At 39.5% G+C, this 14,848-nt stretch overlaps 1 protein-coding gene across 1 annotated transcript in view; it reads right to left on the bottom strand.

Annotated features, from left to right (window-relative positions):
* Positions 1-14,369, bottom strand: part of KCNMB4 (potassium calcium-activated channel subfamily M regulatory beta subunit 4) — a 61,195-nt gene extending 46,826 nt beyond the window's left edge. Inside the window, exon 1 of the mRNA XM_007082265.3 lies at positions 13,972-14,369. Coding sequence (XP_007082327.2) covers positions 13,972-14,307 — 336 coding nt within the window. The 5' untranslated portion in view covers positions 14,308-14,369. The remainder of the gene's footprint in view (positions 1-13,971) is intronic.
* Positions 14,370-14,848: the final 479 nt, after the last annotated feature.

Raw genomic sequence — 14,848 nt, 5'->3', positions numbered from 1 at the left:
GCAGGCTGAAGGAATCCAGAATGGTATCCCAGGAAATTTCTTTAAAAAGAAAAACGTGTAACTAAATGGTCACCTATTCTGAATAACCATATGAAAAACGGTGTACAAAAGTGGCTTTACAATTCTTTGGGAAAATTAAGAGAAAGGGTCATAGGAAAGTAAGAAATTATGAGACGAGGATTATCAGCTCAAGGAAAATAAACAGTTATAGAAATGAGCAATAATTTACATAGTTAAAATATGTTAATGCCCAATATTAATGTAGCCAAAAATTAGGATAGAACCGTATTTAAAGAATGAAGGGCAGAAAACTAGGGTGGGATGGGATGGTGTAAGAAAGCTAAATCCTCACATTCCATCATAGGGTCAATAGTATCTAAAATATACACATCAGAGCCTACTATTGGGAAACATGGAGATAAATATTAGAGAAAAAATAAACTAAAAATATTTAGTTGTGTCTGCATTGCAAAAGGAATCGAGACAAAGGAATCTCAATAAAGAAATACCCCCTACTAATAAAGTTATAGCACAATTTGATTTTTAAGCCTATGTTCATAATAATAATAGCAAATATTCATCAAAGGCTTACCATGTGTGAAGCACTATTCTAGATGTTTCACACATATTAACTTACTTAATCCTGATAACTTGATGAGATAGGTACTATTATAGTCTTCATTTTAAAGATGAAAAAACTGAGGCAGACATGTTAAGTAATTTCCAAGGTCATACTGCTATTTTGATTAAGATTTAATTTTAAAAAAGCATAATAGATACACAAGGTAAAAATGCAAATACTGGGAAAGGGTACAAGCTGAAATGTCTTTCTCTGACTTTGATCCTGACCCCCAGACAAACATGCTTAACAGTTGTACATTCTTCTGATATTTCCTACATTTTATTTTAACATAAATGTGAGCACACTCTTCTCTGTTTTGCCCTTTGTCTTTCATTTAACAATATATCTTGGTGCTGCCATATCTGCATATAGAGATCTATCTCATTCTTTTTTGAATTTTACTACATGGATATGCAAGAATTATTAATTAAAGGTGTTTCCAGTCTTTTGCAATTCCAAAAAAGCAACAAACTTCCTTTTACAGGCATCTACACATACATGAGAACAGGAAAAATCAAAGTGTGTCTACATTCAAAACTTATGACTACAGGGGCGCCTGGGTGGCTCAGTCGGTTAAGTGTCTGACTTCAAGTCATGATCTCACAGTTCATGAGTTAGAGCCCCACTTTGGGCTCTGTACTGACAGCTCAGAGCCTGGAGCCAGCCTTGGATTCGGTGTCTCCTTCCACCCTGCCCCTCCCTCGCTCTCTCTCTCAGGAATAAACATTTAAAAATTAAAAAAACAAAAACAAAAACAGGGGCTTCTGGGTGGCTCAGTCCGTTGAGCGCTTGACTTCGGCTCAGGTCATGATTTCACAGTCTGTGGGTTCAAGCCCCACGTCGGGCTCTGTGCTGACAGCTCAGAGCCTGGAGCCTGCTTCCAACCCTGTGTTTCCCTCTCTCTCTGCCTCTCCCCCACTCTCACTTTGACTCACTCTGTCTCTCAAAAATAAATAAATGTAAAAAAAATTTTTTTTTTAATTAAAAAAACAAAAACAAAGAACACTTACGGCTATAGTGTTGCAAAGAGATTGTGCCATCTGCATTTCTGCTAGCAGTTTATGAGAGTACCTATTCCCATGTCCTTTAAAAAATAAAAAATAATCTGGTACAATTAAACATTCTGATAGGTGAAATATGGGACTTCTTGTGTGAATTTGCATTTTTAAATAGAGGTAATGATTTTTCCATATTTTTAAAACTATTTGTATTTATTTTCTGCAAACTGACTATCCATGATCTCTGCCCATTTTGGTTATTTTCTAAGAGTCTTTACATGGAAGAAAATCAATCTTCATCACACATTGCCAATTTCCTTCCTCGTTTTGTCTCTTTTGACCTAATTTGTGGTATGTTTGCTATATAGCCATATGTAACTTTTAAGAGCGCAATCTGTGAAAATTTATGCAATTAGACCCACATCAATGACAAACTCATTACCACTGTTATCTCACTTAGGATTTTACATAAATATTCTTTTTTTTTTTTTACATAAATATTCTTAAGCAAAGCTGTCCCATAATTTCCATCTGTACATGTATGTTATCATAGGAGTTTTTTTTTTTTAAGTTTATTCATCTATTCTGAGAAAGAGAGAAAGCGCAAGCAGGGAGGGGCAGAGAGAGAGAGAGAGAGAGAGAGAGAGAGAGACAGGGAGAGAGAGAATCCCAAGCAGGCTCCACACTGTCAGCTGTCAGCGAAGAGCCTGATGCAAGAGGCTCGAACTCATGAAGCATGAGATCATGACCTGAGCTGCAGTCAGTCGCTCAACCGAGTCACCCAGGCACTCCCATAGGTGTTTGTTTCAATGTAATCCTAAAATTATTTTAAAAATTTCAGAAGTTTTCCTTGTTTCTGTGTGCTTTGGCAGAGTTTAAAATAGGATTAACGTTATCTGTTTTCATACAATTGAACTGGAAGCATTTGCAATTGGGAGTTTCTTTGTAAGATTAGTGAGATTACACTAATTACAACTAAATTGTAATTCTTCACTGAACTGCCTGCTCATGCTTGCCTTGTGTGTTAGCCAGGGTTCTCTAGAAAATTTATTTGGAAAATTAGTATTTTTAAATATATATTTTTCTAAATAATAGGGAAGCTTTGACATCATTTATTGAAGACGCCCCTTTATGAGTTACTTGAAATGCCAAAATTTGCAAAGCAAATCTCCTTTTAACATTCTTTTCTGGTAACAGCTTTATTGAAATATAATTCACATACCAGTCAATTCACCCATCTAAAATGTATAACTCAAAAAAACTTAAAAGAATAAAATGTATAATTCAGTGGTTTTTAGTAGAGTCACAGAAGTGTGCAATCACTTTTAGAATTTTAAAGTTTTAGAATGCTTTCATCACCCCAAGAAGACACCCTGTACACATCTGAATATATTTTTATGTGTTTATTGGTCATCTGTATACTTCTTTAGAAAAATATCTACTCACACCTCTTGCCTATCTTTCAATTGGGTTATCTGCCCCCACTTTTAAAAAAATTTTTTTAAACGTTTATTTATGTTTGAGAGACAGAGAGAGATAGAGCAAGAGTGGGGGAGGAGGAGAGAGAGGGAGACACAGAATCCAAAGCAGGCTCCAGGCTCTGAGCTGTCAGCACAGAGCCTGACATGGGGCTCGAACCCACGAACTGCGAGATCATGACCTGAGCTGAAGTTGGATGCTTAACCAACTGAACCATCCAGGCACCCCTAGTTATCTGCCTTTTTAATTGTTATTGTTGAGTTATAAAAATTCTTTATACATTCTGGATATTCAATCTTTATCAGATATGTGATGGGCAAATATTTTCTCTCATTCTGTGCTTGTCTTTTTACCTTTTTGATGTTGTCCTCTGAAACTCAAGTGTTTAATTGTGTTTGAGTCCAATTATCAATTTTTCCTTTGGTTGCTTGTGTTATTCATGTCCTATTTAAAAAATTGCCTAATTCAAAGTCATAAAGATTTACATTTTCCTCTAAGAGCTTTACAGTTTTAGCTCTTACATTTAGGTTTCTGATCCATTTTAAGTTAGTTTTTATAAATGGTGTGAGGTAGGAGTCCAACTTCATTCTTTTGCATGCATACAGTTGTTCCAGTGCCATTGGTTGAAAAGGCTGTTCTTTCCTTGTTGAATGCTCTTGACACAATTTCCAAAAATCAATTACTCTTAAATGTACTCATTTACTTCTGGATTTTCAATTCTACTCCATAGATTGGTATGTCTATCCTTATGCCAATACCATATGTCTTGATTATTGTAGATTTCTAGTAAGTTTTAAAATTGGAAAGTATGAGTCTTCCACCATTAGTCTCTCTCTTTTTTTTTTTAAGATCATTTTGGCTACCCTGAATCCCTTAAATTTCCATATGAACTTTAGGATCAGTTGGTCAATTTCTGCAAACAAAAATCCAGTTGAATTTTTGATAGGGATTATAATCAATCTGTAGATGAATTTGGGAAGTGTTGCCATCTTTACAATATTAAGTCTTCCAATCCACAAACAAAAGATATCTTTCCATTTATTTAGGTCTTCTTTAATTTCTCTTGATAGTGTTTTATAGCTTTCAAGGTACAAGTCTTTTGCTCTTTTGTTAGAAATACTCTTTTGTGAAATACATTCCTAAGTAATTTATCATTTTTATAATATTGTAAATAGAATTGTGTTCTTAATTTCATTTTTAGATTGTTCATTGTTAGTGTATAAAAATACAATTGATTTTTGTATATTGATCTTGTATTCTGTAACCTTGCTGAATTTATTATGTCTGACAGATGGGTTTTTTGTTTGTTTTGTTTTTGGTGGATTCTTTAGGAGTTTCTTTATACAAGATCACATGATTTGTAAATAGTTTTATGTCTTCCTTTCCAATCTGGCTGTCTTTTTACATTTTTTCCTTACCTAACCATCCTAGATAGAACTTCCAACATCAAACAGGGGTGGCAAGAGCAGACATCCTTGTCTTATTTCTGATCTTAGGGGAAAAGCTTTCAGTCTTTCACCATTTATTAGCTATTCGTAGTAGCCCTTTATCAAGTTGAGGAAGTTCTCGGCTATTCCTAGTTTGATTTTTTTTTTTTTAATCATGAGAGGATTTTGTTAAATGTTTTTTCTGCGTATACTGTAATAATCATGTGATTTCCATCCTTTAGTCTATTAATATGATGTATTAATTACATTGGTTGATTTTAGCATGTTGGACCAACCTGCATTCCTGGAATAAATCCCACTTGATCATGGTATATAATCACAAACTCTTTCAAACAATAGAAGAGGGAACACTTCCCAACTAATTCTATTACCATGATACCAAAGTCAGACAAAGACATCACAAGAAAACTACAGACCAATACACCTGATAAATACAGATGCAAAAATCCTCGACTAAATGCTAGTAAACCAAATAAATCTAGGAACATATAAAAAAAGGATTAAATACCATGACCAAGTTAGGAGAAAGGGGAATGAGTACTAATGTGTACGGGATTCCTTTTGGGAGTGATGAAAATATTCTAAAATAAGATAATGATAATGATTGCACAGTTTTGTGAATATACTAAAAACTGTACCTGTTGAAAGGGCAAATATCATTTTATGTGAATTACATGCCATTAAAAAAAAAGAAAGCTGCTTTCCAACTATTTTCTCTTTTTCCCCTTTCCTACTGCCTAAAAGACAGACATGATCAAGTTAGTAAAAGCATCCTAAGAGATTGTACAGCAACAAGACAGTAGGAACCTGGGTCTTTGGATGACCTTCCACATCCAAAGTCTGGCACAGCCCCATGGATTATGTACAGGCTCAGACATTTACAACAGAAAAAAAGAAAAGAAAAGAAAAGAAAAGAAAAGAAACTAGTACTTACTTTGTTTAGGTCACTGTGATTAGGTTCCTGTTAAAGCATCCCATCCAATATCCTAATTCTATTAGGTTGTTTCTACATTTCACTACCTACACACAATTCTGCAATGAAATACCCCATATATACATTTCCTTGGATATGTGTTAGAGTTCTTTAGAGTAGATACCCTGAAGTGAAATTGTCAGGTTTTCAGATATGCACAGCTTCAGTTACACTTAATATGTTTGATTATTTCCCTAAATGGTTGAACCAATTTCCTAGCAATGGGTAAAACTTACCATTTTCTTCAATCCTCACCAACATTTGGTCATATGAAGCATATTAAGTTTTTCCAAAATGATGGGTGTGAAATGGTGTCCTGTTATTGTTGCCTTCTGAATTTCCCTGAGATTAGTGGAATTGAGCATCTTTTCACATTTATTGATCTTTGAGTTTCTTTTATGAATTGCTTGTACATATCTTTTGCTCATTTTCCCATTATATCATACACCATTGTCTTAATGATTTGTAGACATTTTCATTTTTGTTTATTACTGTTTTTCCATTATCTTGCACTAATATTTAGCTTTACTTCTGCTTAGTTTACAATAATTTTAGTCACATAGAAATTGTTATTTTAATGTGCTCAAATGTGTCACTCTTTCCTCTTATTTGTTTAGTCTCATTTAAGAAAATATTTAAGCCTCTGTCATAAAGATATTTTCCCAAGCTTCCTCCTGAAAGTTTTATACTTTTCTTTTCATATTTAGTTTTTCTTCCATTTGGAACTGGATTTTATGAGTGTGAAGTATGTGTCAGATTGTCTTTTTCATGTACAGCTAATTGACTCATTCTTTCCCTGAAGAGTTTTCCACATCTTCTATGTTTTTCAGTAAAATTTAATAATTGCTAATTTAATTTCTCTAAGGATACACTCTTTACCATTTCACTTTTAAAATTTGTCAAGGTTTATTTTATGACCCTGAATATGACGTTTTTGTAAATATTACACGATCACTTAAAATACTGTACACCTTGCTACAACTTAATATACTATTCTATATGTCAGTTGTCAGTCATTAAACATGTTATTTAAATCTATCATATAGGTGTCAATATTACTTTTGTCTGATTGTTTATTAGTCACAGAGGTGTGTTAAAATCTCTCACTCTCATGATAGACTTGTGTATTTCTCCATTGAGGTGTTTTATTTTTTTAATGTATTTTGAGGCTGTATTTTTAGGTATATCCCAATATAGAATTGCTATATTACATTGGATTTTTTTATAATTACAAAGTGTCCCTCCTTTTTATCTAGTAACAAATTTTTGCCTCAAAGCCTACTATATTTCATATAATACAGATACTCCAGTTTTTCTTTTCCTGTTTTGGTTGATGTTTGTATGTATATTTTCCCATCTTTTAACTTTCAACCTTTCTGTGTCCTTATATTCTATGTGTGACTCTTGAAAACAGCATATATTTGGGTTTGTTTGTTTTTTTCCAGTCTACAATCTCTGTCTTTTAAATGGAAGTTAATCCACTTACATTTAATATAATTACTTATAAATTGGCATTTAAATCTATCTTATTATTTTTTTTGTTGGTGTTCTACTTGTCTACATTTCTTTTTCTCCTTCTCCTTGCCTTCTTTTGGACTGTTTGCTTTATATTATTTCATCTTCCCCACCTATTTATACATTCTTTACAAATTCTTGAACTTCAACATAGAACTACTAAGTCAGAAACTGGGGTGGAGTTTATGATTCAGTGGGCCTAAGATGAGACTTGAGAATGTGAATTTCTAGCAAATTCACAGTGCTCAGCATGGAGCCCGATGCAAGGCTTGAGATCATGACCTGAGCCAAAATCAAGAGTCAGATGTTCAACCAACTGAGCCACCCAAGCACCCCAAAATACTGAATCGTGATTACTCACCTACTCAAAAACTTTCCTTGGCTTCTGTGTTAGATTTCTGTTGTTGTAACACAAACTTAATGGCTTAAACAACACAAATTTATTATCTTAAAATTCTAGTGGTCAGAATTCTCAAATGGGTCTCACCAAACTGGGGCTGTATTCTCTTCTAGATTCTCTAAGGGATAATCTGTTTTCTTGCCTTTCCCCACTTCCTTGGAAAAGAAGGCTGCCTACATTCCTTGGCTCCACTTCTGTACTCAAAGTTAGCAATTCCTGGTTGAGTCTTTCTCATATTACATCACTCTGACCACCTCTTTCACATTAAAGGAGGCTTGTGATTACCCTAGGCCCACCAGAATAATCTCCATATTTTAATGTCAACTGATAAACTACCATAATTCCATCTGGAGCTTTAATTCCCCCTTACCAGGTAACATAAGATACTCACAGATTCTGGGGATTAAGATGTGGACATCTTGGGGGCACCTGGGTGGCTCAGTTGGTTTAGCATTTGACTTCAGCTCAGGTCATGATCTCATGGGTTCATGAGTTTGAGTCCCAGGTTGGGCTCTGTGCTGACAGCTCAGAGCCTGGAACCTGCTTCATATCTGTGTCTCCCTCTCTCTCTGCTCCTTCCTCACTCACCCTCTGTCCCCCTCAAATATAAATAAACATTAAAAAAAAATATTAAAAAAAAAAAGATGTGGACATCTTGGTGGGGAGCATTCTTCTTCCTATCATGGTTTCCCAATGTCACCAAACCCAATTCCACATTATTGATCCCAGTTTACTCTCCCACCTTAGCCCTAAGACTCTGTTCTTTGTAACTGTGTTCCAACCACATGGTCTATCTGATGATTCCCCAACATAGCCTGCACTCACCCAGCTTTGCTTCTGGCATTTTCTCTTCCTTGATGTTCTCTTCATTCCTCCCTACTTTTTCTCCCAAGATGAAAATCCTATTCATTCTCAAATTTTCATAGCAAATGTTTCGTTTCCCATGAAGCTTTTCTCCTAATCTTTCCTCTCTAGTGTTTGTACTTTCCTGTAGAACTTACATTACACTTCCTTTGATAGTTATTTGTGTTATTTCCTCTGCCGGAGAATGAACTCTTTGAGGGCAGAAACGTATGGATGCATCCTCACTTGTATGTCTGTTAGACATATCTAAGACTAAACCCTTGTTTTCCATTCACACTCCTCCCAAACTACTCTTCTCTAGTTTTCCCATCTAGTAAAATCACCTCCCTTCACCCAGTTGGGCTTACCACAAACTGCTGAGTCATCTTTGACCAGTCCATCAGTGAACTTCACCAATGCTCACCCCTGATCTAAGTCACCATCACCATTTGCCTGCCCTACTAGACTCCTTGTTTTCAATCCTGCCCCTGCATCTCTTACCTTGCACAAGTGAGCATGTGCATATGCATGTACACACACAAATACACAAAAATTCTATTCTCAATCCAGCATCCAGAAGGATCATCTACATTTTTTAGAAGTTTAAGTCTGATTATATCTCAGTCCTGCTTAATGTCAGACAGCTGACCATCATACACAGAATAGAATCCAAAGGTCTTACAGTGTTCTGTAAGGTCTAACCTCACCTCCCACTGTTTCACGTCTTGCTCACTGTAGTCCGGCCTTACTGTCATCCTTACTGTTCCTCACATTAGCCTGGCAGCCACTTGCCCCAGGGCCTCTGCACTTACTGTGCCCTCAGCCTGTGAAACACTCTTTCTCAAGACAGCTATATGATTGACTCTTTTCTGTCCTCTATGCCTCTATTCACCCCCTCATGTTCTTTGGTCTCTGTACAAATGTCACTTAACCACTGTGTGCAAAAGGGCAGCCCTTCATTTCTTCCACCAGTCTGTACCCTTATGCTGCCTGAATTTTCTTTACACCTTTACCATTACATGACATTACATTATAAGTCTATTTCTTGTCTGTCAGCATCTACCAAAACATAAACTTCAGACTTTATTTTGATCTCTATTCTAGTCTCAGAACCTGGAAGCATGCATTGCACAGAGAAGGCATTTAACAAGTATTTGTTAAATGAATAAACTTATCTTTGTATGTCCTTGTTTCTTCTTTTTTTTTTTTTAGTTTATTTATTTTTGAGAGAGAGAGGTGAGTGTGTGTGTGCAAGCATTGGAGTAGGGCAGTAAGAGAGGACAAAGAGAATCCCAAGCACAGAGCCTGATATGGGGCTCAAGCTCTCAAATCATAAGATTACAACGTGAGGTGAAACCAAGAGTTGGACGCTTAACCAACTGAGCCACTCAGGCGCCCCTGTATGTCCTTATTTCCTGCCCAGTCCTTTGATCATAAGATGCTAAGACATACTCCTGTTTCTTGCTCCATCCTTTGATCACAGAGGCTAAGCAAGTATTGGAGGAATTGGATTTTACGTACTTGCCAAGTTATTTAATATAATCACCAGAGGAAAAAACCACAGCAAGCCATCCTTATCATAGAGAAATAAAGATTGTAGAGAAATCGTCACAATCCAGTTTAGCCTTTGATTACTTAGTTTTGATGTGATGGACCTCCCTAGAGCACAAAGTGTATCATACTGAACATTTATTTCTAGGATGCAGTTCAGAAATCAACCCCAGGAGACCACACTGTCTACACAGGATGTGTGACTGGGGGGCCCGGGGACGGGGCTTTGGGACATACCAGTGTGGTTGTGAAGGATACCAAGGGAACCGTAAACTACAAGGAACACAGTTAGGGACATTCAGTTTCAGAGGATACACTCAAAAGTCTAAAGTTTTTCTTGTCTTCAGTGAATTTCTCTCACTTTCACAGTACTATTCTTAGGAATAGACTTTTTCCCTTTGTGTCTAGGTTTTTCAGACCAGAGAACAACAACAACAACAACAACAAACCTTAAAACAAAAATAAAACACATAGCTTCTAATCACTCACTCTCTTATTGCACAAACAAGAGACAGTTTTAAAAATTCATCTTTTCTCTGCCACCCGATGTATATATTGATGTGAGAGCAAATGTCTGGAACTGCATTAAGTTCATTTAAGCTAAACCAATTTTAAATGACCATTTCAACACTAATGTTAAATGATCCTCTTCTTTTCCTTCAGAATTTCCTTGAGTCTGTCCTTTTATGCCAGTTCCCTATATTCAGTAGGATCAGTAACATCTTTTAACCTAAAAACACAAGTATTAATCACAATGGATCCTTTATGTTCTTATTTTACTTTTCTTGCACAACAGATGAGTATGTTTTCTAATCCAGTAATTTTTGACTCTGTCTACACATTAGAGTCACTTCCAGAACTTTTTAAAAAATACCAACTCTCAGGACTCTTCCAAGACCAAGTCCAAATCTCTAAGGGTGGGACCCAAGCATAAGAATGTCTTTGTAAAGTTTCCCTAGTGATTTTTTTTTTTTTTGAGAAAGAGAGAGAGAGAGAGAGAGAGAGAGAGAGAGAGCGCACGAGCAGGGCTGGGGCTGAGGGAGAGACAGAGAATCTTAAGCAGGTTACATGCCCAGCGCAGAACCCAATGCGGGGCTTGATCTCGAGACTGTCAGATCATGACCTGAGCTTAAATCAAGAGTCCAATGCTTAAGGGACTGAGCTACCCTGGAGCCCCTCCCCCAGTGATTCTAATGTGCAGCCAAGGTTAAGAACCAAAGCTCTTAGCACACACAACTGCTAGCCCCTCAGAAACAATGCAGTGATGGGAATAGCACCCAGAGGGAGCGTATCCCACATTTAGATTTCACTATGGTTAAATCACAGAGCAGGTCATTGCCCTATGTGTAACAAGTAGACTTGAATACTATATTATATGACCGGATAGAGTGATTACCCTTGACAATATGGATATGATTCAAACCATAAATAAGCTGAAGAACACTTAAAGATATCTTAGACAGGACTAGTCAAAGGTCACATGTGTTCATACTATCTTCTTTGGTAGTCTTTGGCTAAAGAAGTTATACATGTGCAATATTCTTTCCCTTTCCCTGCCTTTTACTATAATTAATGCAGCAAACTCAAGGGAGGGGTGGGGGAAAGTCCTTGTTCTTTTTCTTTCTAAGAAGTTATTTCCTAAAAATGGTTTCTTGTGGGGAGTGGGTCCTGAAGAAGAGAAGGTTGAAGGTGATTAGGATCCTTGGCACTGAAGGGAATCCAGACATTCTACAGAGGGAATGGGTGGGGAACCCAGGCCTTCGATAATTAGGTGATGCAAGGCAAAGAAAAGACCTAGGCACCCAAGAGGCGTCAGGAATGGGCAAAGGGGCCTGCCTACTTCTAAGGGCACTGTGGACACATTCTGCTTAGGTACCGGGTTCTGGCACAATATCAGTTATGTTGAATTTTTCCATCACTAATCGCTTACAAGAATTGTACTTTAATTGTCCAAAAGTAGAAAGGTGACTGCAAAAGAACAAACTTATGTTCTATAAATGCCATAATGTAATCATAATTTGGATAAAGATGTGTACTGGTCTGGCTAAGGAAACCTTGACTAAATTCACTGGGCTGTTGCTCATCATTTGTGTGTGTGTGTGTGTGTGTGTGTGTGTGTGTGTGTGTGTGTGTGACATAAATATCTTTCCCCAGTTCTGTCATTTCTTGAATACTTTATAAAATGTCATTTTGTTCAGACACTTCTTCAAAACAATTGTTGCTGGAATCTGAACTGGCACTGGAAGAAAATAGATTATTTGCAACAGAGAGAGAGAGAGAGAGAGAGAGAGAGAGAGAGAGAGATAAAATTGTAGTATTACATAAAGCATTATGACTGCTTCCAAGTGATTTAAAAATCTATGTCCTAATGATCCCAATTTACTTTTTCTGCCAGATCCTTCAAAATTGCCTGGAAATTACAAGCAGGCTTTTTGCAGTAAATTCTAACTTCTCAATGTCTTGATCAGATATTAGCCATTTATTGGTATATGTGTATATACTTTATTATTAGTGCCTGAACCACTATCTTAAACTAATTAGCAGTGTTTCACCAATTATAGCAATGCCTCCTAAATGGTGAACTACCATATAATTTCTAAATCACTATTACTGCTTGGCACCTTCTTTTATATTAATGGTTTAATCCTGAAGAAAAAAAAAAAAGTGATGTTTCTAAAACCCTAAGGTTTCTTTTGAAGTTACTGAGCTTTAAGCAGATTAACTTATATTTGTTTTCCAGAGTGTGCTTCTTCAGGACACTGATTATACCTTATCTAAATCTGTACTTTTATATTTATTTATATTCACTTCTTATATGTTATCTTCATTTTTAAGGTAAATGAATACATGTTTGTCAGCAGGAGCATCTTTTTTAAAGAGAAGTCATTTTGTAAAGGAATTCCTTTTTTTTTAATTTCCCCAATTCAAGAATTTACTGTTTGTTTAAGGAAACAAGACCCTGAGTTTTACTGCAGAGAAATGGTAACGTTTGTTTTAAGTACTCTTCAAATGCTAATATATATATATTTTTTCCCTTTTGGATTAATATATCTTGTCACATTTAACAGAAAGTTTTCCTGTGTACACAAGACTCATTCCCTTTTGTTTTTCTGCTGGAATTTCTAGCAGAGCCCTCACCAAGAGGGAAAATGACAGTAACGTTAAAGAAGAAAGACACTTTCACTCGATAGTTAAGCGACAAGCAAGGTAAAAACGGACCAAGAGAAGATAAGAAAGAAAATCCTTCTTGCAGAACCAGGCGCACTACAAAGCTCAATTAGTTCACAGACTGAGGACACTGCTTTTTATAAGTTTTTTCTCTCCACTGGGAACAGTTTTCTGAGTCTCCCTCTCTCGGCTATCCATCCCTCGAGTCCTAACCAGGTTTTTTCTTTATTGCTTGAGAGAAAGTTGCCAGGGAAGGAATATTCGGTACATATCACGAAGGGTTTTCTATTTTCAGTAAGTTTTACCGTTCTCCAGATGGCTCCCGATCGTCCCTAGACACACAGAGTCACTAGGCTTCCTCCCGACCCTTTTGAGAATCTGTTTCGTGAAAACCAGGAGCTCTCTGTAAACCCCGGAAACAGACTTGTTCGGAATTTCGCATGTGATTTCCACGTCGTCTGTTGACCCTCATCTTTGCCGCCCAAGTTAAAAACGTCTGTTTAGAGTTAAAGGGCAAGGAACCCTCTAACATCTTCCAAGGGGCCCAAAGATCTCGAGCTCCCAAAGCCAGTGCTGGACGCGGCCCGTAGGAGCTCAGACCTTGACCGAGCGCCGGAGTAGGTGGATCCCTGCTACCCACTGGCTTTAACAGGAGGAAAAGTAACTTTCCGCTCCTTGCACGTCTCCAAAGTCCGACCTGTAGGCGCCGGACTGAGCTGGGCCAAGGTCTCAAAATCTGAGACGAGACAAGAGAGATGTGTAAAGAAAGCCTCAGGGCATTACCGGTCGCCGCACACGAACCCCGGGCCCCGGGACTCCCGGCTGTGCTCACTGCGGGTCCAACGCCCCGTCGCCTCCTAGGGACGCGAGCAAAAAGACACTCCAAGCCCGCCCCGCGCGGCGTCTGACACCGAGGCTCCCCCAAGCTTCAAGACCTCCGCAGGAGCCAGGCATCGCTCGCGGGGCGTCCTTACCTTGGGGTTGGTCAGGAGCTGGTGCTCGTCGCTGTGCAGCAGCGCCCTGGAGTTGGACTCGGAGTTGTTCACGTAGACCTGGACGCAGGGGTACTGCGAGGTGCCCCTGCAGTCGGCGCCACAGGTGAAGGTGCACTCAAAGACCTCGCCGATCTGCTGCACCGACAGGACCGTGCAGTTGGCCGCCGTGGCTTGCAGATCCTGCAGCGCGGGACTGAGCCAGCAGAAGCCGAAGATAAAGAGCGACACGACGCCAGAGATGATGAGAAACAAGCCGAGCCGGATGCTCTTGTCCTCGGCTTCCGTGTACTCGTAAGCCACCCGGAGCTTCGCCATCGCCCCCCACTCCCGGCGGCTGGCGCGCTCCCCCCGCCCCCTCCCGCCCCCGGCGCCCAGCCCGACTGCCTCGGGCGGGAGGAGCCGCCGCCGCCGCCGCCGCGCGACAGCAGGGGAGTGGGCGGCGAGGGGGAGCGCGCGAGAACAAAGGGGCCGAGGCCGGCGACGCCCCCGGCGGCGGCAGCGCCCCCCGCCCCACCCCCCCCAGCCCCGCCGCCAGCCGGGCCCCGGAGGCTCGCGGTGCGACCGCTGCTTCAGAGCCTCCTGCACCCTCGGGCGCGAGGAGCGCACGGGCGGCTCCTGCCTCCAGCGCCCCCTGCCAGCCTCCGCCCCCGCGCTCTCCCCGCCTCCCCCACCCCGCCTCCTCTCGCCGGGTGTCTCCCCGTCTCCATCGCCTGCTGGCCGCCGCCCCGCCGGCTCTCCGGGCAGCTGCCCCGAGGGCAGGCGCGGCTGGGCTGGGCCGAGCCCCGAGGCTCCCCGGAGCGGGAGGCGGCTCCGCCCGGCCCCACCCGCCGCCGACCGGGGCCTTCCCGCCCCGCCC

This window comes from Panthera tigris, chromosome B4 (genome assembly GCF_018350195.1).
Source record: "Panthera tigris isolate Pti1 chromosome B4, P.tigris_Pti1_mat1.1, whole genome shotgun sequence".
NCBI lineage: Eukaryota > Metazoa > Chordata > Mammalia > Carnivora > Felidae > Panthera > Panthera tigris.
The sequence above is the reverse complement of the archived record's forward strand: the minus strand, read 5'-3'. Positions and strand labels throughout refer to the sequence as shown.